The 23,161-nt window shown below is 33.5% G+C and overlaps 3 protein-coding genes across 3 annotated transcripts in view; 2 read left to right on the top strand and 1 right to left on the bottom strand.

Moving 5' to 3' along the window:
- The window catches only part of LOC108572154 (peptidoglycan-recognition protein LF-like), a 7,697-nt gene extending 3,540 nt beyond the window's left edge, over positions 1-4,157 (top strand). Inside the window, exons 4-6 of the mRNA XM_017934350.1 lie at positions 2,646-2,981; positions 3,246-3,408; positions 3,976-4,157. Of these exons, the coding sequence (XP_017789839.1) occupies positions 2,646-2,981; positions 3,246-3,408; positions 3,976-4,157 (681 nt within the window). The remainder of the gene's footprint in view (positions 1-2,645; positions 2,982-3,245; positions 3,409-3,975) is intronic.
- A 120-nt stretch (positions 4,158-4,277) lies between these two features.
- Positions 4,278-5,617, bottom strand: LOC108572192. Its single transcript, XM_017934392.1, has 4 exons — positions 5,554-5,617; positions 5,291-5,433; positions 4,617-4,742; positions 4,278-4,409 (listed from the first exon to the last, which is right to left on the bottom strand). The coding sequence occupies exons 1-4, from the start codon at positions 5,615-5,617 to the stop codon at positions 4,278-4,280; spliced, it is 465 nt and encodes a 154-aa protein (XP_017789881.1).
- A 941-nt stretch (positions 5,618-6,558) lies between these two features.
- The window catches only part of LOC108572170, a 24,188-nt gene continuing 7,585 nt past the window's right edge, over positions 6,559-23,161 (top strand). Inside the window, exons 1-11 of the mRNA XM_017934368.1 lie at positions 6,559-6,710; positions 12,911-13,069; positions 13,386-13,595; positions 15,067-15,268; positions 18,851-19,011; positions 19,317-19,445; positions 19,521-19,700; positions 20,064-20,306; positions 20,424-20,799; positions 20,839-20,951; positions 22,440-22,652. Coding sequence (XP_017789857.1) covers positions 6,708-6,710; positions 12,911-13,069; positions 13,386-13,595; positions 15,067-15,268; positions 18,851-19,011; positions 19,317-19,445; positions 19,521-19,700; positions 20,064-20,306; positions 20,424-20,799; positions 20,839-20,951; positions 22,440-22,652 — 1,989 coding nt within the window. The 5' untranslated portion in view covers positions 6,559-6,707. The remainder of the gene's footprint in view (positions 6,711-12,910; positions 13,070-13,385; positions 13,596-15,066; positions 15,269-18,850; positions 19,012-19,316; positions 19,446-19,520; positions 19,701-20,063; positions 20,307-20,423; positions 20,800-20,838; positions 20,952-22,439; positions 22,653-23,161) is intronic.

The raw sequence follows: 23,161 nt of genomic DNA, 5'->3' as shown, positions 1-23,161 counted from the left end.
ATACTACAGAGATAAATATAATCGTGAAGATGCGTGTACAAAAGAAAACCTTCTAAAAATAATATGATAGCATACTTAGGAAAGAAAGGAAAAATTTTGTAATACAGTACAAATCTACCAATTTTAAGCAATAAACAATTAGTATTAAATCTCACACTTATTTTATGATTATTTCATACTACAGAGATAAATATAATGGAGAAGATGTGTATAGAAAAAGAAATAAACTTCAGAAAATATAATAGCATACTTAAAAAAAGAAAATGTTGTAATATTGTACAAATCTACAAATATTAAGCAATAAACAGTTACTATTAAATCTTGCATTTATTTTACGGTTATTTTGTACTACAGAGATAACTAAAAAAAAAAAAAAAATAAACTTCTGAAAATATAATAGCATACTTAAAAAAAAATTTGTAATATTGTACAAATCTTAAGCAATAAACAATTAGTATTAAATCTCACACTTATTTTACGATTACTTTATATCACAGAAATAAATATACCTAATCAAGAAGATGTGCATAGAGAAAAGAAAATAAACTTCTAAAAATGTACCAGCATACTTGAAAAAAAAAAAAGAATTTTGTAACACAGTGCAAACCCACAAAAAATCTTAAGCAATAAATAATTAGCATTAAATTATACATTTCTCACTTCCTTATATTTTTCTATATACCTAAACAAAAACAAGGAAGTGAAATAAACGAATTCATTGCCATGAAATCATGCGAGTTAACATCCTCGTTGAAACTTTAAACGTTTCCTCTGAGAATGAAAAGAAAATAAATCCTGGTAAATAAGTATTCTCCTGAGAAAATATAAGACCTATTATAAAAACTGTTACAGCTGTATCCGTCTGTAACGTCTATTTGAAGCATTCGTTAACATCCACAAGGGAATCACTTTAATTGGGCATTGACGTTTCAATTCGAAGCTGATGCAGATGAATGTCGATCGAGATTTAAACGTTCATCACAGTACTCCCCTCCCATCACTTTATTCTATCTTGCTCCAGAGGCCGAAGATCAAGAATTGTTGACACCCGACCGTACACGCGTGTCTTATATATTTGTCGAATTTACATGCCTCAATGTCAGTACATTCTGGTGAATGAAAATGGCGAAGTTAATAGCCGGCCTTCTACTACTCTCAAGCTGTCAAGTGTTGCTTTGTGCTGTACACGAGACACCTCGTAATAAATCGTTCCTTGAAAATTACGCTTTAGAAGATAGATACGTGCCCGTGCGTCGTAGAAAAAACAGTGCAAGTGTCGGTGCTCTTTGAACTATTCGAGAAGTTCGATTACGGTGGATGTTGAAAGTAGATTCTATGGAAAACGATTGTTGTAAAGCATTATTTTTATTTGTTCTCTTCTCTTCGCTGTTTTCGGCTCTTTTCTCAAATGTGCTGGAATTTTGGGGAATTTTTATGGAGCAAGGGTGAGAGTGAAATGTGGTCGAAGATTGATCAGGTTTACTTTGGAATGCTAGGATTAAAATATAGTAAAAATAGTTATTTTATTAATTAAAATTCTGAAAGTTGTGTATTTTAGAGTGATTGATACTGAAATACTATCGTTAAATTTTTCTGACATTAATATTAACACGAGTCACACTATTGCATAAATAACTGTTACAGTAAAAATAACGTGTGTATCTCCTTTTATTAATTTTACTAAAACAAAAATTCCAAAAGTTGTTTATTCCAAATTCGAAACGAATTTCTTTAATCTAACGATAGTTTTGAAGTGAAAATATGAGAAAAAAGAAAACAAACGAAGTAGACAAATTCTAATTCTAGTCTAATAAATAAAATTCCCTAATTAAGTTTCCTCAAAACATAATCCTATTATTGGAAAAAGAGAAAGTGAAACGACAGAAACAATTAGTATTTAACACACTTGAATTTTTACGGAATATTTGAGGAAAGAGCCCAGCTTCGACACGTAACGTCAAAAGTGTTTATTTGTGGTCAGGTTATTATCGTTTAGCCGATATCTCTCGGTTCAAAGCATTTTAATTACGCCTGAGTTCGCATGGGATTCCCGGAATAATCGATTCGGTGATATGAATGGCAACTTTTCGAAGCAAACGTGATAATTATTGTTACGCTAGTACGATGACACTGTTCACCTATGTGTAAGACGTTCACGGGAATATAATTTCACAGAAAATGATTCCCCACGGCCATGAATTATAAGAGAGATCCGGGGAAATAATTATTTCACGTTGACACGTTCATGTTTAGCATTGAATAATAAAAGAGACGTGTTAAAAAACGTTCTAGCAGTTGTAAAATATTTCTTTCAGCTGCTAAATTAAGAGTGAAAAAGAAACAGCGAACAGTTGATTCGCTAGTATACCTTTTTCAAGTTTTATTTACCATTTTATGGCATTTTGATTTCGTTCAATTTTTTCTCTCCTAAATTACTGCATTTCTTCTGTTTGAAATTTTTTCTTCCTTATCACTGATGTGATTTCGAAAATTAACACTTTTGTCAGGGGAAAATTTCATACAATATTATTTCTCCGATTTTTTTTTTTTCGTTATTATCGATAGGATATATAATTTAAAAATTTTATTAAGAAAAGCTGTAGTTACTTATAAATTTCGAGTGTAATTTAATTTTCTCTAATTAGTCCAAAATCTCCGACAAGACGATACAGTTGTTTTATTTTTCTACTTCAAGTCGAATATGTATTCCGCGAACTTTATTCGACACTCGTGCATACAACGTTCTCATGATTAAAGAAAAAGAAGAACATCTATTTAGGAAAAGAATAATTTGTCGATTATTTCAATATCATTTAGTCCGGCCAAATATAATATCGAGGGCAGATTGGGGAGCCAGGCCACCGAAAGGAACCCTGCGAAATCTTCGAACGGATCCACCGCCATTTGTTGTAATTCATCATTCAGCGTCTGATGGTTGCACAACTCAGGCAATTTGTCAGGCTAGAGTGAGAAATTTTCAGGTGATTGATACAGTGAACGATTCTGCTTTGCTTATCGAATGTGAAACTTGAACTTAAAATTCAAAATTTCTCTCCTATACATATTATATTATCATTTTTTTTAAATAAGAGTGAAAAATTCCTTCGACGTTTTCTTTTTAAGTATTAAACAAAAGTGTAAGAGGAGATACACAAAATCGGGATAATTTTTGAATAGTTTGTTTAAAATTTGAAAAGTGTAATTTGGAAAATATTTTATTTTATTGTTTCTGCTATTGTATCTAGAATTATCACATGAATCAAAAGAATTGGGAGGACATAGGCTACCAATTTTTGGTTGGAGAGGACGGAAACATTTATGAAGGAAGAGGGTGGGGCAAGCACGGTTCACATTCGATACCTTACAACTCGAAGAGCATTGGAATTTGCATGATCGGCAATTTTGTTGGTAAGTTTGTCACTATTTTCAATGACACGAAGTGTATTTTATAAGACAACCAGTTTAAATCATATGAAGAGTGCAGGAGGAAAGGGATTAATGTCCACTTAATTGTTATTTTGAGTAAAATGAATTTTAAACATTGAATTAATTAATTCTTACTTCACAGTCACACAAAGACACTGTATGACACACGTTCATCTCTTTTTCCATTTCTGAATACAAAAATGAATTTTATAATAAAAAATATATTCACGTGTATTGAAATATTGCAATAGATAAAAAATAAAGTCTCGTCCTCTTTTCTATGTATTCTTCAATTTATGATGAAAAGTGAAGTCGCCTAAGGAAGTGTAAAATTGAACGGTATAAACAATCACCGAATTACTTGAAAAGTAACACTTACGAATCTTTCACAATACGAGACAAAATTAATTTTCCCTTTAGAAAATTGTATAATATAATAAACCTAGGACCTACAAAATAAATTAAACTTTACAATATAATAATTTTCCGTTACATTTTATTTCAACAATTCTGAAAATTAAACGATTTTTTCTATCGAAACGCACACAGGTCACAATCCTAATGCAGCAGCCATAAAAGCAGTTCAAGACTTGATAAAGTACGGTGTGGCGATTGGAAAAATTCAAGAAAATTACAAGCTGCTTGGCCATCGACAAACAACACAAACTTCCTGTCCAGGAGATAGCCTTTACCAGCTGATTCAAACTTGGCCTAAATGGTCATCGATCTGACGATCAATGGCAAACTATCGCTATGAAATTTATTTTCCACAATATAGTTATTATTAGCTGTGTTTATTTTTTATAAAATAAAGGAAAATAATTACGAATAATTTTAGAATTTTTATGTAATTATACATAAAGCGTCACAATACCATTTACTGAATTATCGTAAGTATCTTCTTCGGTTCTCACGCAGATATCCAGGTGAGAAAAATCGGGCGAACTCGTTTTAACATCGTCGTAGTGGCTTCTGTCTCTAGCCTGAAAAATATTAATACGTAATTATTAATTCATTTAATATCATGTAAATTATAATATTAAATAAGATGAAGAAATACTTTTTTGTAAATATCATTTTTCTGTTTCTTTTTTTTTCAAAGTCACCTATATGTTTTCTTTTTACACGAATGTATATGTCTGTTTCTACTGTATAATAACGAGGATGTAATATTGAATGGTAAATTATACCTGAAGTGGAATCTGTCGTTGAAATTTTTCGTTCAGCTGAGGTATGCATAATTTTGTGCCATATGGTATTCCTCCATCGAGGTCCATGGAAACGGTCACGAATTCACCGCGTCCGTCAAGAAAATCCTAGTGAAATATACATAATGTCCTTGTATAATATATGTATATTCTTTCCATAGTAATATAGAAGTGACATAGAAGAAACATTGTTTCGTGTAATATTAAGAGGATTTCGAATCATTCGTGAGTCGAGATCGCTTAAATTCAATGCAGAAAAGTTCTTCTCTGAAAGAGACATTTTCTCTTTTAAAGAGATCTCTCAAGAGAGAGAAAGTTTGTTTGAATTTAAAAAAGTGACTTTTGTTCTTCCCTGAAAAATCTAACTTTTGATAAGAATTAATTATTGTTCAATAGAAGTAAATTTAACCTTTTATGTTATAACAATGAGCCTGACCTTTGACACAGATTCTGGCCAAAATAAAATTTACAAAAGGTTAATATTAATTCTGCAAAAAATTCATTTTAATAGTAATTTTCCCTGTAATTAATCTATAATAAATTTTATTATAGCTTTTCTTACCTAATATGTTACTAAAACAATAAATAATCAATACTTACTATCAGATCTGTAGTCAGCAAACAAGAAATTGTAAGTCAAAGGGTTAAGAACGAACCTGCAAGGTCCTCAGTTTCTTCATCCTAACATCCAAGTAGTCAGACACGTCATCGCTATCGAAATTAGGGTAATATGCAGCCAGTGTCACGTTATAGTAAGCACGACCGCTACAATTCAAGTCTGTTCTATGTAGACTTCTCTCTAAAATGAATTCGCTACGTTGGAAAAGCACATACAGTGTGAATAAAAATTTCAAGGAAAATTTGATTTTGAAATTTTCGTCAAATTTAATTTAATTTACATTGTTAATTTGACAATTACCACTCGCAGAGACGAATGAAATAAAAAACACGATGAACGATAAAATCGACGTTACTTTGTCCATTCTGACGATCAGATATTGCAGCTCTGTGTCGCAAGGTTGAAATACTAACTGATTCTGTTACTTCAACTGGTAAGACCATATCGTATTCGCTGATGCGACAAATATAGGTGTTTGTCAATATTTTAAAACTCAAGGAAACAAATGTCGTCGTATGTTTCGATTACCAGTTGCTTTAACACATCCATCGGTGTGCAAAATGTAAGAAACGAAAGGATCGTACGATCAGGCTAACAATTTTATAATTTATAATTATAAGGAAGGAACGAGTGTGTGTATACATAAGTTCTTCATAGTTCAAGAGACTTTATCTATGTTAAATAGAAATTTGTGTTCGTTTAATAAAACTTTTAATAAATACCGTGATAGTTTCAAAGTTGATATGATAATATTGGTAAAATAGAGTTTCGAGTAAAATTCTCTGGTGATCCAATAATTTGATAATTCAGAATTCTCTGTATTTCAATTACTTACCCCTTCTTCTTTTTTTTAAAGAAAATTTCATTTAGAATAATACTTAAATTCTCTAGCGATCGAATACTTCGATAATTCAAAATTCTGCATCTTTCAATTATCTCTTTCCTTTTTAAGAAAACGTTTCCAAAGAATTTTATTTATAAGCGTTAAATGATATCGTGAATTAACCCTTTCACAACAGAATTATTTCTTTTAAGAATCTCTTGTTCATCTATCAATCATCGAGTCTTCAATAGACACGAAATTAAGATCAATTTTCATTTGAGTACTCAAGTGGAACACATGCGACCCACTTCTTTGCGAAAAGGTTAAAAATGTTCAACTGGTCAGCATGAATTTGTTGCATCGGCTTCTTCGTTGCGACACTGGGGCATAGGTGATATTGTGCTATACTCTTCTTGAATAATAAAAGCAGTGGTTGACTAGGACACGTGGAAAATTACGCGTTGCCAGTCGAACAACAGACACCTTAGCTTTCGTACGTGTTTCACCGTGAGAATCGTTTCAGTCATGGCTACCGACTTTTACAGTGTTATGCGAACGAAGTTTAATGTTTAAACAGCTAATTATTAACAGTTTTTTTCGATGAAAATGATGTAACTTAGAGGATACCAAAATGGTTCGTAGAGTAACTGTCTAGATGTTCTTCTTTTTCTTTGTGTCACATCGTCTGCACTACTGTTTTAATACTTATTTAATAAAATTTATAGAAATGCATAAATTTGTACACATTATTGTATAATTTTTCTGTGCTAAATGCGTCTGTAATAAAAACTGAACACTCTTTTTGCACCGTGCTATTTTGCCACATTGTTACTTATCTAAAATGTTTGACGAGTAATGCAAGAGAAAAATTCATGAAGCGAGATGTTAGATAGGAGTTTGTAAGCACGTAATCCATCCAACATGATTTCATTGGAAAATAAAAGAAAGTATGATGACGAATAAGCGTGACGAATCATTGAATTTAAAATATAAATGGACGTTTCAATTTCTTACTTTTCTCATCGTTACTCTTTACTCGCCTGAAAACGAACGCACACATACATATGCTAATTGGAACATAGTCACTCAGAGCTGAACTGCTTTATTTTAAAAATAAAGTAAAGAAATTATTCTTTCTAAAATTAATTTTAGGATCTCTGAAAAAAAAAAAGAAGAAAATCTTGGAAAATAAGAATACCTTCCCTTACGTTTGTGTACTAATTTCAAAATCTCTCCACAATGAATACAAAGCACCCAATACAATTAATTTCCAACGACATTACTCATTATTAAATAATTTTACCTCGATCACACGTCGAAAAAGAGGAAAACACATCGCTTATATTCGTCATATCTGCACTTTTCATTGAAAAACAGGTATATCGCGTTAACACGCTTTCGAAATCAGTAAAAACCAAGGCTGCGGAATTGTGCAACCACGCTTTAGAAATAAACGAAAGTTCGTTGTCGAACGATTAAACCTGAGTTTCCCCGGCGCGGTGCCGCGCCGCGTGGCGATTCTACTGTTTGACGAGATTGCATATCTCTTCGTTTGTTGTGGCACGATCGAACAAAGATTCACACAACATGATCGATGTGTCATTGCTCCACACCGGGTATATCGATTCCTACTGGCGAGGTGCTCTGCTAAATAAGTAAACGAGGTAAACGACTAGCGAGCGAGCAAAACAATTGGTCGAAGCATCTTCAGCGTCGAATATATAAAAGTCGATAATCGTTAGGCTGCAGCCATTCGAGGACTAATGGGAACGGTAACGATGAATAAAAGATACGTGTCCCGTCCCTTCGATTCTTCCTATTAAGGGGAGGACACGATTCGGTAAACGTGTACGGTAAATATTTATAAAGGGAACGTAAAGTATATGTATATATTTAAATATGAAGCAGCTCGTTTAACTATTTAAACTTCTAATACGAAAGTCCAGCTCTTCTCTTCTTACCCGGCAAGCCTTTATTCTCGTTGTGCCCGCGAGGGAAATGGTAACTGGAAAAGAAGAAGCTTGAGAAATGCACATGTATGTACAGGGTGTTTCTTAATTTTCGTGATGAACCAGAGGAGCATAATCTACAAGTGAAAATAAGAAGGAAATGTTGTACGAAGCTGTGCTGTAAACGGTTTATTTACGAAGTTCTAAGCAAATATTGGGCGCAGTTTGTAATATACAGGGTGTCCCAATTTTTTTTGGATCAAACTTTGCCAGCGTGTTCTATGGGTATGTGTGAGAGAAAAATGTTATATAGACATAGGTTGTTTGAAGGTTTGTTACAAAATTATAGCAAAAATATGAAACAGGAAGGTAATGGTAACGAATTTGTGGTTGCCATGGACACAAGACAATAATTGCGCTGGAAAAAGTTAGATTCAACATTTTCAACGATTTCAAGTAGTAAACACAACTTGCATGCAGTTAATATATTCCTATTTTGTATTATAATCGCACATTCGTTACCATTCCTTTCCTACTTCATATTGCTGTAACTTTTTAATAAAGCTTTAAAGGACCTATATGTATATAACATTTTTTTCTTACTTATACCTATAGAATACACTGACAAAGTTTCATCCGAAAAAATTTGGACACCTTGTATATTGCACCCGATATTTGCTTGTACAATAACTTCGTAATAAAGCGTTTACAACGGAACTTCATATAACATTTTTTTCTTGTTTACACTTGTAGATTATGCTCCTGTAGTTTAAAATTAGGGAAAACCCGGTATCTTTCAAAGACGTGGAATTTCGTTCCCTTGTTTATCTATCTGTTGTTTCGCTCTTCTTCGAGCAATCGTGTCATAAACGTCTGTTACAAATTAATCATTGGTTCTAATGAGGCAAGGATGCTGTCAAATGTTAGATTTCTGTGAGATGAATGAATAATCGTGAAATTTCCCCAAGATAATTGCAACGAGATACGAAATATCGACGAACAATGTTTCATCACATGTGTACCTCGAACTGTAACACTCGATTCGCACAAAACATCTTTATCGAGCCGATTTCCTGGCTGTGCAACAGTTCACGCAATTTAGGCCATTAAAATTATCGTTTAATTAACAAGTTTTCGATGGTGACGTAATTGTGTTCGAAAGGGGGTTCTCTGTATAGGAAGTACAGATTGGCCTCGTGACCAGCCTTGAAGTAACGGGGATTCAAGGATTCCGGTGTTTTTCTAGCTTCTGCCTTCTCCCCTTAAATATACTCGCATCATTATCGTAATTAAGTCGTTAAAAATAGGAAATTGTTACGTTTGACAGAGAACATATTAGACAGAGAAGACATTGTTACATATTAACAGAGAAAATATTGAAAAGTTGAATAAACACCAAAAATAAAGTATCATTATTGATAATTGCCTGAAAAAATTCGGTAAATCGAATTAAAATTGATTTTTCTCTTTAAGTTAAATAACTTTTTCCCTCGATTTTCCCATAATTTGTAGATTTTCCATTTGGTAAATTCTATCTTAGAAACTTTAAAACCAATCGAATTTCCAGGACTTTCGTGCACATATGTAAATATAAACGCAGGACTTGTATTATTTTCTCAGTACCAATGTAGGTGAACAATGAGAACAGAAGCCATAGAAAGCAGCCAGGTATTCATGATTTAGATTGCACCCTCATTCTTTATTTATTAGGTTGTTGCATATGAAATGGCTAATTTTACATACTGGAAGATTCCTTCTTGCTTTTATAAACTAGAATCATGTAGATTGTCATATGAAAAAGCGAAATCTACAATTCACTGTTTTAAATGCGCTTCTTTCGCTGAAAAAGTTAGGTTAGGGTTGCATTAAAAATAAAAAATGGACGCCAATTAAATTCGAGCGATTCTTCTTTGTGAATTGAAACAGTATTTAGGATAAAAACAGCTAAGTAAAGGACAACAAAACATTAACTTAAGCGTTTAAACATTTTTTAACCAAAAAAAAAAAAATAGAATTCAACAATAAAGCTACAATTAAAAATGTGTTTCGTCGGAATTTATTATCAATATTCAGATTTTTATAATAATAGGTTAAATTCTCTTGCAATTCATTGACAGAAACGAATTTAAAAAGATGTTATAAAAATTCGAAATGCACTTTAATTCTGAAAATTTAACTTTGCCTGCATTATTGTGGTTTGTTATTACAAGTTTCCTCTATCATTCCGTGTCGTTTCACGTGCAACGACCTAATAACTGGAAAAATAGTGAAAAAAATATGGCGTTTCACTTGCTATTTTTCTGCGCGAACCGAATGTCCAGTCCGGATGACCCGGTGAATCCTATGGAAACGAGTTCACAGGTGGCGTCGCGACGCTCGGCATCGACTTCATTCGACGCGCGACGCTTTCTCGTGTCGCATGTTCACTTTCCGACGCAACAAAGCCGCGATCTTCGTTTCCGCGTGTTTCGTGCCGCTCCGACGCGTTTTCTTGTGTCGAAGAATGCCGCGAATTATGACGTCGCTATGACAAGAATTTCGTGACACGAAGTCGATCAGGTAAATTTCACGAGAATGATCGGCGACAATGATCAATGCACACGCTTCGTTCGCGACTTTTCCACGCACCTTTGCTTGTTACAATTTTCTGCAAGCACCACTGTCGCAATGATACATTTATCCTTTCCTCTCCTTCTTTAACGATTCCCTTTTTTTGGGTAAAAATAACGTGGGAAGAAGTGAGATTTTGTGGGAGAAGTTTGAAATTAAAGGGTTTCAGGATAATTAGAAATATTAATAAACATTTTTTCGTTAGCGATTTCCCATGCACTTTTGCTTACTATAATTTTCTGCAGGCACTATTATCGCAATTATACATTTATCCTTAACCTTTCTTTTCTTTTCTCAATGATTCCGGTTATTGGTTAAAAATAATGAGCGAAGAAATGAGATTTTTAAAAAAATTTTGAAATTGAATCGTTTCGAGATAATTAAAGATAGTCAAAAAAGAAATTTATTATGTATATCGCAGAAAATTATCCTAATGAAATATTACGCTTTCTATACTGGAAAAATTATAGTTAACTCCGGCAGAATACCTAAAATCGTTTTTCAAAAATTCCCACTTCACTCTTACTATGTTTAATCTTAACTTCAACACTCGTTCGTAATATCTTTATTCAATGGAGTTAATTAGCGTTCTCCACCATCCTAATCAATTTATTCGTTCCAAACGGTAAATCGATTAGGAGTGTGTCACGTATAGTAAGCATTTCCAACATTTTTCCCGCTAAATTAGCCTCTAATCAGACAATCACGTAACAAGCCACCTACAACTTGCACATAATTACTACATTACTGCACAATTTCAGCAACAAATACTTTTCCATAAACCACCGGACAATCTAATCTCACTTCTACTTAAAAATAAACATCACCATCGAATTTACGATTAGTCACCTAGCTACGTATTTATCATGTGTTTCATCGGCTCGCACGACGATGCCTTATCGTTATCAAAATTATCACCTGTCCTTGTTTCACCGCTACAAATCGTCTCACATGACCGTTTCTACTTAAAACTTTTACTAAACGCCTTTCGTAGAAAAAGAAAGGAAACGACCTAAATAAATTAGTAACCCACGTCTCGACGAAAATTTTCCATTTGCCCGTTTCCACACGAATTTCACGGCGCAAATTGAACCGCGCAATTCGCTGTAATACCGTCACACGCGGTATATTTGTGTTACATTTGGCTTCACACGCGACCCACAAACCGGGGGATTCACCGTTCGCTTTAGCAACAGGAAAAGCGTAATCACGACTTTTTTGACTTGATTGAACGTGGTAAAAGTAAATACCGTTTCTCTTTCGTGCTGTTTTTTACGTTTCTTTTTATTCTGACACCGTTTTGCAATTTAGGTTCTCGCGTCGCTCACGCTCGAAATTGATCGAGCAGACGAAGTGTTAATTTGATTGCTCGAGCATGACAGTGGTATAGGTCGACTGTACCATTTTTTTGCAGATATTTTTGATTTGAAATGACATACTTATTATTAGTGATACTTTGTGGCTTTGTTAGATTTATTTTTTGGAAAGAAAAAATTTTCAATTAATATAATTTATGCAGAATATGCAATTTGAGTGTGTGATAGTAACAGATTAAAATGTAAAGATTTGAGCAAATTTTAAGACTGAAAGGAAGTGAAGACTATGTTGACAATGAATGGTTTTCAAATTAAATAATGGAATGCAACGATGGAATATTCAAATATAGGTAGATGTAAAGAGTTTCCTGAAATGGAGGAAGAGGAAGTTATTGGTTTTCCTTAATGACCAACTTATAAATACATTTTTCACAGGAGTTGTGCACTTTCAATGTGGTCATTAGGAATTTTAAATAGGAGCAAAGTAAAAATTGCATTACCAAATAGCCAATTTCTAAAAATACACAAAATTCCTGTAATGAAATTTGTCAATGAATCAATTTGTAATAAAATTAATATTCCTATAATTTTTAATTACTTTACTAAGAAGAAAGATCACTTCTTCTATTGTTAGAAATATCATAGAAAGCTTTCACAGGCTACGATTTTATGGACGAATCGTATTATGTCGAATAATCTGCGCATCAATATGAACTTAGACGCACGCGGTCTGGATTCGATAAGCCTGATGGATAATCAATAGCGGGTGTTTTAAGAATCGTGATTCCCTGACCGTGTACTGGATTGAACTAATATCCTTCCACATGAAAAATTAATGCAAACATACAAAATGCAACGTATAAATTCGAAAAATGCGAAAAAAAGGAAATTGAATTTTTCAGTGTCACACTGGAGTGCTTCAAGTTTCATAAAACTTCATTTACTATGTGCATTTTCAGGCGCAGATGAACCCGACAACAATAAAATCTTGGCTGCAACGAGGTGATCTCGAGAAATTAGAGCATGTTGTTCTGGAAGGACGTGGAGCACGTCTGTTAGGTGAACATTCTCCGGATCTCAGAACTAGAGTCTTCCTAAAAGGACTCCCAAACTATTTGGTACACTACTTTGTTCTATAACACAAAATGAATCTACATGAAAAAATAAGGCGAAAATGTGAAGTAACATTTTTTCATACGAAACTTCGTTTTTGAAAAAATCGATGGATGAGAAAAGGTTTCTGTGGAGTTTCGAGTGCACCCACTCCACGAATCTTCAACGTTGATTTTTTTGGAAATGAGGCTCCGTATGAAAAAATGTTACTTCACATTTTCGCCTTATTTTTTCATGTAGATTCATTTCTATTAGGATTATACCACCTTTATTTATGAAAAAAAAAAGAAAATAAGTGTTTCGTTTTCTTTTAATAACCAGACAAAAATCTCTCAAGTGCACGACGCGGTTTCACGTGGTTCTTTAGCGGAAACACAGAAATACATATCAGAGGCACCTAAAAAGAAGTTGGCTATAGCGAAAGATCCAGCTGGAACTCCTTTGCTCCATAAAGCAGTTTGCCACGATCAACAGGACATTGTCGAATGGCTCGTGCAAAATTATCCTATTACCGTTCAACAGAAAGATAGAGTAATTTTTATCATTCAGCTTTTTTCAATATTTAAGTATATGTTTACCTGTTCTATATAATTTATTATTGTTTTTTATTAATTTACACGATTTCTCTTTCTTATCAGTAATAGCAGGTGCACGTTAAACTGAATTCTCAACATTTTTCAACCTCGACTATAAATAAAAATTCTTCGTTCGAGAGATTCAAAGAAATAACCTCACAAATTGAAACTCATGAATAACATATTTATTCACAATCTATTCAACCGCTTATCTTTCTATTCCACCAGACGAATCGAAGCGTAAATGAAAAGATTTCGTGTGAAAGGTGAAAGGGTGAAAACGCTTGAAACATAAAGCGCAGGTTACAATCGTCTACCAAAGATAACAATCTCCGTTGATTAACCCACGACATTTTAGTCAACTTCATTTTTATCGCAAGCACAAAAGAAAGAAAGAAATAATTATAAAAAGTCACAATATTGTGCTCATACCTTTTCCCCCCCGGTAACTATGTAAAAATACAGTCCTGGTTAGAACAATCGAGGCAATTAATCTAAAAAATTCTAAAGAAAATGGTACAAGAAAACAACGATCTTTCCAAGTACTTGTAAGCGTAATATCAATTATCCACTGGAAGAATCACGATGATTTGACAGGTTAAACAATGATTTCTTTTTTCCCCCCATTTGCAAGATCGTTCAGACGTGTTGATCGTGTCGTGACGATGCTGTTTACACTTCCCGCTGGATATATTCGACTACTGAATAATCGAAAAGCCATTTTTCGTAACGGCGATCGTCTTTCCCGCATCACGTGACGCGGCTAATAACAAAGTGTAAACCACCTGTTCTTCCCTGCAGTCATCCGGTTTCGTGTCCAGGCGCACGCAGCGCCTGTAATATGGCAAACGCCACCGTTTCACCCCTTTTCCACCCTTGATCACGACTCAACCCTTATATTCGCCATTTACCTGTCGGCGACTTCGCGTTTTACATCGCCGTTCCACTGGAATATTCATTCCCTAATGGTTGTCACGCTTGTCATTGCCGAGAACGACTGTGCTTGGTGAAATTATTTTCAGAATAGAAATTTTTCAACGACCGGTTTAAGTTCGTTTGTTTTTTCAAACAGTTCTAACGTTCTCAATCGATGTGTTTACGGTAGTTTCGTGGTAGAATTGAAAATAGAGATGTGAATCATAAAAATTCTCATAAATTATTTAACTTAGGAAGAACTTATTTTTATGTGAATTTTGTTCTCTCCCTGTTTTCCAATTTTCTTTTTTTAATTAATTAATAAAGAATTATGTTCGTTTTAATTTTGTTTGAGTGTTGATAAATGATTTGATTAGTATTGGAATGAAGGGAACTAAATGGAATAGCTTTTAAATTTGTAGATTTGCGTCGATGATTTTTTTTTTCTTTTTGGAATTCTTTTGGATTTTATGTAATTGTTAAATTGTAATCGAAGTGTTTTTCACATTTAGGAAGGTAGAACAGCGTTGCATTACTGCGCTGCTTGCAAGGATCCCGATGCAATTTGGGATGTTCTCATAAAAAACGACTGCGACGCGAGTATCTGCGATAAAAAGGGCAATCCTGCTGCTTACTATCTGAAACATAGCTCAGAATTAGAGTTACCGGAAGCAGAGAGCATGTCTCGCCGGAAGACCAGCACTAGCAAGGAAAGTGAGTGACTTTGATCAAGTATCTGCACAAATTCTTCTGCATACTTGAACTAATTATTATTAAAATCAAAACTTATATTTATTTAGTCCGATGAAAAATGTCAGGTAAATTAGTAGAAAAAGAAAAATATACGAATACAAAGAAATATGAACATTTATGATAATTATTTTCACAATAAATGGTCACTATCAAAATTTTCTATTTCTCCAAATTCTCTTTAGACAGAAAGTATATCAGATCACACCTAATTTCATTTTCGAGCAAAATTTGCATCTTATATGCCTTTACAATTGTTTAAATTGAAATTAAAAATTGTTTTATATTTTTATAATATTTTTTACATTTTACTTCTGCTTCTGTAGAGAATAGAATAATAGAATTACAAAATGTATGTATAATAACGTTCATAAAAGTTACTCTATTTTTATTCATCTTATATTTCCTACGTTTCGAGTACACAGTTAGAAACTTGTTAAATAAATCGATCGAACAGCTGGACAAACGGTCAGTGGCAACCTTGGGATTCACATCGTTGATTTCTCACCTTCGATGACTATAGATTCCTTGACTTATACCCTATAGAAATTTTCTCGGTAATGACCCGAAGTAATCGATAGAACTTAAATTTATAAGGCAAAGGAAAGCTGTGACGATCGATAGACTGACAAGCACCGATCGATTGTCAAACGAATTATTTAGGAATCGTCAAAAACTATAATTCGCAGAACTTCTATTGACATTATAACGATGTTATAGCATTCCCTTTTAATTCGATGACAACAAGAAAACAATGAAATAACAATGATCAGTGAAAAATTAACAATTACGTCGTGATCGATTTTTTACGTAAGACAGGTTTATCATACAGTAGGTATAGTAAGATGTTGGGAAGAAAATTATGCTGTCACTATCGCGTGTCATAAACATTCCCATTGAAGATCGACGACCAAGCCAGTTTCCAGAAAAAAATTCTTGTAACATTCCTCCGTTTGCCAATTGAAACTGCATGGTAAACTGTTCGTAGAAAATGTGAGTAACAGTTTGACGAAGTTGATAGTAAATTTCCGCGGTAAATCAATGTGGACTTCTTGGCATCGTAACGTAACAATTGTATTCCATTTCGTAAGAATAAATTATGAGATTTTCGGAGTTTAACTTTGAGGTGGTTATTTAATGTCAAAATTTTTTTCAATATTCAAGAATACTAAAAATATTTGAAATTTCAGAATTGAAATTTAGGAATTGAAATATTCAAGAGTATTCGAAGTATTCAAAATTTCAATATTGGAATTCAGGAATTGAAGTATTCAAGAATACTAAAAATATTTGAAATTTCAGAATTGAAATTGAGGAATTGAAATATTCAAGAGTATTCGAAATTTCAATATTAGAATTCAGGAATTGAAATATTTGAAAATACTCAAAGTATTTAAAAGTACAGAATTGGAATTCAGAAATTGAAATATTCAAGAATATTCAAAGTATTCGAAAGTTCAGTATTGAAATTCAAGAATTGAAGTATTATAGAATACTCTTAGCTCTTTAAATTGTTCAAAATATTTCACTATTCTAATCGAACATAAGCTCAATCAATGGAAAAGTTTTCATACTTGTAATCTGTAATCTAAATACACCTGAGTCCAAACGAAAGTTTTTTAAACAAGTAATTGACGAATGAAGCATACTCGTTTCATACAGAACGGTAAGCAGGAGTGCCATTAAATTATTGAAACTGACATTGGAATTATCATTAAATTGGCAGACCTCGGTGTTGCATTAACCTATTATAAACGTATGATATTTTACGTAGCGGCTTACATAAGCTGAACGTGCAATGCATACAATATACACAGGCATTTCCGCCTACATTGATTGATCTATTTACCAAGAAAGCAGACGGTGTTCGTACGATGTAAACGTGTCAGTAAATGACGAGGTCCGTGCACTCGGTTGGCTTTTCAAAAATTTATTAATCCACCATTGCAACACGCAATCTATATGTCGAAATAAAATGTTACATTCCACGTGCATGGTTATTATAATATAAATTAAACTTGTGACGTGAGTACATGCAAGTTTGAAAATTAGTTGCATTTTTAATTCACTAATTTTATGGGCCTTTTGGAAATTTAAGTATTCAGGAGTACTCAAAGCATTCGAAATTTAGATATTGGAATTTAAGAATACTCAAACAATTCGAAATTTGAGAATTGTCATTCAGGATTTGAAATATTCAGGAATACTCAAAGTATTCGAAATTTCAGTATTGGAATTCAAGAATTGAAATACTCAAGAATACTCAAAGTATTCGAAATTTGAGAATTAAAATTCAGGAATTGAAATATTCAGGAATACTCAAAGTATTTGAACCTTTAGAATTGGAATTCAGGAATTGAAATATTCAAGGATACTCGAAGATTCAAATTTATGAATTGAATAATACTCAAAACACAGAAATATTCAATAATACCCAAAATGTCCGGAACTTCAGAAATTGAAGGAATTGAATAATATTGTGCAACAGTAGAAGTTGTACGAAAACTTCAAGTAAATTTCTCAAATATTTTTTATATGACTTTCGTAACTCTTTAAATTTTTTAATTTATCAAATTCATAATTCATTATTATTTCTAACTTAGGTACGAGTTATTTTCTTATTTTGTTTATACAAATTATCGACAGCCTACATAAATTATATGATAAAAACTAAAGTTCAAAAATTTCATAAACACTTTTGACTCTACTTTGAACTTTCTAAAGTTAGTACAAGTATATAAAAATTTCCTTTTTAGCTCCAGAAATTGTTTTCTGGAGTTTACAACCCATAATCGACGTAAGTCTCATCGAGCACGTTGAACGAGAAATTTAATCGTTTAATTCACTCGATTTCAACATCTCGGTGAAGTTATGTAAAAATCAGTGACTCATTGATACTACTAAGATGTTTGTTATAAGACATTTATCTAGTTGCATCATTGACGGTGATTTCCTTAAATTGTACTAATTTTATGCAATCCGAAATTCATCATTCAGCGTATTTAAAGCAATATGAGGAGATATTATGCAGGAAGCACGGGAAATATTCTGAATGATTGCTATGTTTTATTTCATCATTATTTCAGCAAAACTGAAAGATGACGATATCGAGTAAAAGATCGATATTTAATGGTCAGGGGGTTTCACGAGTGCCTAAAATATTTATCACTATGCTTCAACACGCGATGTGTAGTTACAAATCTTGCAGATCGTGAATTTTTAACGAAGCTATTCGTGCCTCAGAGAAAACATGTTACATCATTATGATTTGTATTTTACAAAAACTCATGTACGATTTCAATATGTACTTTTGCATACTTTTTCTCCACGTTTCACGAACAAATTGACTATTCTAATCGAATTAAAAGGTAGACATGAAAGCTGCTCAAGCATTTTCTTTGATGAAATTGCTCGAAGTCACGATAGGTGAAATGTTCATTTCAATGGAAAACTGGAGGGAAAGAAAGTTGACAGAAAGAAGACATTGCTTAAGTGTAAACGATTTTAATTATTTTTAATATTGACGGAAAATCAATCCTTTTTCAGGCTTAGATTTCAAACCTTCCAATATAAGAATATGGATTCACAATCGAGACATTGGGAAATTACAACAGGTTCTATGGGAAGGCCATGGGAACAAGTTGCGAATGGAAACCAGCAACAATCCTCGTGTAAAAAAATTTTTGGAAGCTGTGACTTTCATAATGGTTTGTTTTAATATTAAAATTATTCGAAATATTTTCTAAATAAGGCTTCAAAATAAAAATTACATATCTCTCCATTAATATAGTTAAAATATCTTTTTCTGTGGTTATTTTAAAAATTAATTCTTCGTTGTAATAAGTAAAACAAAAATTATAAGTCTTCACCAATATAGTGAAAATATTTTTCTTTGCTTATTCTGAAAATTAATTTTTCATTGTAATAAATAAAATAAAAATTACAAATCTCAATTTTTATTTGCTTGCTTTAAAAATTAATTCTTTTAATTCTGCTTCTTTTTTTTTCAAAGGGTACCGTAAAAGATATTCACACAACTACGATAAACAATGATTTAGAAGGACTCAGAAGTAAAGTTGACGCTACTTCGCCCATAGTTCTCCGTGGCAAAGACAGTAATGGTTTAAATGTACTGCACAAGGTACATTTAATAATTTCATTATTTGCTACGTTCTTTCACCTTTTTCCTTTTAAATACTTTCGATAATTAAAAAAGGCTGCTGGACTGGGATTCACGGAAATTGTACGAGAAATCCTCGAGAGACATTCGTCTGTCGTGGAAGCACAAGATAACGATGGAAAGACACCATTGCATTATGCAGCTGCAGCGAAGGACGATGGAGTTTTGTATAATTTGTTAACAGAGTATGGAGCTGACGAAAGTAAATTAGATCACGTGAGTTTTCCATAAATTAGAACAAATTTATAATAAATCATACAAAACTGAAAAACACCAATTAGAATAATTTGTTAACAATATATAGAAACAAATTTATAATAAATCATACAAAAAAGAAAATCACCAATTAGAATAATTTTTCAATTCAAGATTCATCGTTGACAATTTCTTGAATTTCATAATTTTTCCTATATGAAAAATTATATCCTATAAAGAATTAAGAAGAATAAAGAAGAAATTATGAATTAAAATAAAGAAAGGTTGTCTTCAGAAAAGAAGATTTTCTTATTCTTCCTTATCAAGGCAATACCGAACACCATTTACGTGAAAATAAATTGATCTCTGAAATTTTTCGATCAGAGACAAAAAGCCCCAGCTTTCTACAAAAATCGACCGTCAGACATAGATCAGTCGCTGCTGACGGTGATACCGGAAGCGCCTCGAGTTTCTGGAACCGCGTATCCCAAGCACTGGGACTGGAGGATTCTTGAAGCCGAAGAATCCATATCGAGAGGAATGAAGAAAGTTAGCAGCGCAGATATAGATAGTGCATTTGGCAGCGCAGAATCAACGACGAAGAATTTCAGTAGATCCATGGAACAGGTACAAAAATCTATTCTCCAATCTTGCAAAATTGTTGAAAGAAAGCTTTTTAAAAAACTCATCTGCTAGAAATGCAGAATTAAAAAAATAAGATTAACGAACGATTTAATGAAATAGATAAAGAATGTCGAAGAAGATCACCACAAGGACCAAGAAGAAACCGCAGAAAATGCAGAAAATACCGAAACCACAGAAGATGCTAAAAACACAAACAAAGAGGACACTGAGAACACAGAGCATGCAGAGAGCGCAGAGAATCCGGAAGACTCGAAAGAAGCAGAAAGTGCTGAGGACAAGGAAGAAGAGACTGCTCACGAAGCAGAACCTGAAGAAACAGAGGAAAGGACCTCGGATGATGACGTGGTAACAGGTACAGAGGCTCGAGAAGCTGAAGAACATCCTAAATCTGAGACGGAAGACGAAGAAGAGAAACCGGAGGAAGAAGAAGGTGAGAATAAACCAGAAGAAGAAGAGAACGAAGGAGAAGAAGAAGGTAAAAAAGAAGCTGAACACACGGAGGAAACAACGGAAGAGAAGGAAGCCGCTGAACATCACGAGGAGGAGAATAAAGTGGAGCAAGAGGAGAGAAACGAGCCAAGCACAGGCGATTCTGGTGTCGACGATCCAGGAAACGACGAAGATCAGGTACAGTCATCATAAACACTTAGACGAATCGAATTTTTTTCAGGAGTTTCTTAGCACAAAACTATAATCTTCTATTTACAACGAGACTTATTATAGATAGTTGAAGTGAGAAAGTAAGATTACGAAATAAGCAATGTTATAATAATGCGACCTTAGTGAAGGTATATAAGTGAGAGAATAGGAGATGTAAGGTGTAGAAACGCATGATAGATACTAGGTTTCGATTATTCACTCGTTTATAGCCAGATATTTTGCCTACGGATAGAACGAGCAAACTTGTGCTTGCGATTGTAAGCGATAGGGTGTTTATTAGGTGTAGAAATTAATTAGGTGCCTTTTCTCGACGTCGTTGTGTTTGTTAATGTTCGTTTTTTAGGTTATGTCGTACGTTTTGCCAAGTTGTACAACGTTTCGTAAGTGTTAAAGTTGGTACCTGGAAATTTCGAAATGGCGGAAGATTTGAAATTTCAGATGAACTTGTATATTTAATGTAAAGACACCGGAATGAATTTCTACACCTGGTATCATGTGTACTGAACGTAAGAAACGATCGATAATCGAGATGTTATACAGTATGTTCTTTGTCACGCACAAATATATTACAATAAATAAATAACTAAGCAAAGAACTTATGTTATGTAACTTCTGCACACAACAGACCCAGACAACACGCATGAAGTATATTTCAGTTCTATGTCAACTTTTATTTGCTAGAGCAGTATAAATATGTGTACATCTTGTTGCACGTGATATTTCTACTTTCTTTTTTTTTTTTATGGAACAAGTGTCTGTCGTAATAGTGTTCAATTACGCGAATAAAATCATGGGACATTTTATACGACAACAATTTCTAATACGTTACATATCCTCTTCTAAATACTAAACATTTTCGTCCTTTATGTACCCAGATAGCACACGTCTTAGAAATGTCCATTTTTTGTCCATTATTGGTTAGAACGACTTGAAAACGTACGAATCAATACGTTTCAGCAATATACAAAAGTTACGTCGTTAAGACATTTTTAAATCCTTTCAAAGACATAGTCGTTCAGACGTCCTCTGGATATCTCTTTCGACGTTCTCAAGACCTTCACAAGACGTCGGAGTGCTATCTAATTGTATTACTTCTTCTTTCATTTCCACCCAAATCGATAACACATCAGCATAATACTACCATCGTTTAATAAAATTTCCACATAATACACCAAGCAACTACTCCATCCAAAAAAAAACCTATCGAAACAGCAGAAAGTCATCCAATTACCGGTCAATTATCCAAATGAAATAACACTAAAGACACCTGTGAACCGTGGACGAAACAATATCGTTCGATCGGGCGTATCACACGGACACGATACATACACACACGCAAGGAGTAGAGAACGATCGATTTTACGGTGTCTAGATTGTCACGTGCGATTAATATTTTCCCCGTATCGATCGGCACGTAGCGTACGTGCGCATGGTTTTGCACCTGGGCATGATTAGCAGGTGATCGTCGGGGAACACGAGGAACTTCCAGAGGCAGAGCTGAACGAGGCAAGCATGACGGCGGATCCGGAGATCGAGAAGATGCTGGAGACTGGGAATATGGAGCAATTGGCAGCTCTGGTGCTGAACGGAGAGGGAAGAAGATTGGTCGGACGACATTCGGGGAATCCTGAGCTGCAGGCGTTCATCGATCGCGTACCTTCTTACATGGTAGTACTACGTGTGAAATATTTTTCGCTTTTTTGCCCGTCTCGTTTTCTTTTTTTTTTTTTACCGGCGAGTCGAGATCTCTCCTCATTATTCAGATCGTGATCGAGTCAGGTTTCTGCTGACTTGTTAATTAACGAGGAAGACTCGATCGTTTTCTTTTTTAGCGTTGAGGTTGGAATGAATTCTATCTATTAAATTTGCAAATTGATCGTTAAATATTTCTGAAGTTTTTCGTGTTAACTTGAAGTTTATGCAATTATTAAAAATTACTTTTGGAGAATTTAGTGGTAATTTTTGTTGAATTTAAAAAATTATTTTCACTACTTTCTGGAAAATTCGACGCTTTATGTTGCAGGATACGTAATAGTTCGGTGAGACGAGGCTGAATTAGGTTACCTAGTCGTAACACTTGTTCCTTGGTTTTAATAGTAGATTCGATTGACTTTATTTAAATTTTTTTGGAAATTTCCTATTACATGTTGTTCAAAATTTTTTTTAAATTGTTATAT

This window comes from Habropoda laboriosa, unplaced genomic scaffold, assembly GCF_001263275.1.
Source record: "Habropoda laboriosa isolate 0110345459 unplaced genomic scaffold, ASM126327v1 scaffold107, whole genome shotgun sequence".
Taxonomy (NCBI): Eukaryota; Metazoa; Arthropoda; class Insecta; order Hymenoptera; family Apidae; genus Habropoda; species Habropoda laboriosa.
Note: the sequence above shows the minus strand (reverse complement) of the source record. Positions and strands in the feature narration are given on the sequence as shown.

Coding starts and splice junctions, on each gene's coding strand:
- LOC108572192 (XM_017934392.1), bottom strand. CDS start 5,617: ATGGACAAAGTAACGTCGATTTTATCGTTCATCGTGTTTTTTATTTCA. Junction 5,434..5,553: donor TTCATTCGTCTCTGCGAGTG/GTAATTGTCAAA, acceptor AATTCATTTTAG/AGAGAAGTCTACATAGAACA. Junction 4,410..4,616: donor AACGACAGATTCCACTTCAG/GTATAATTTACC, acceptor AATATTTTTCAG/GCTAGAGACAGAAGCCACTA.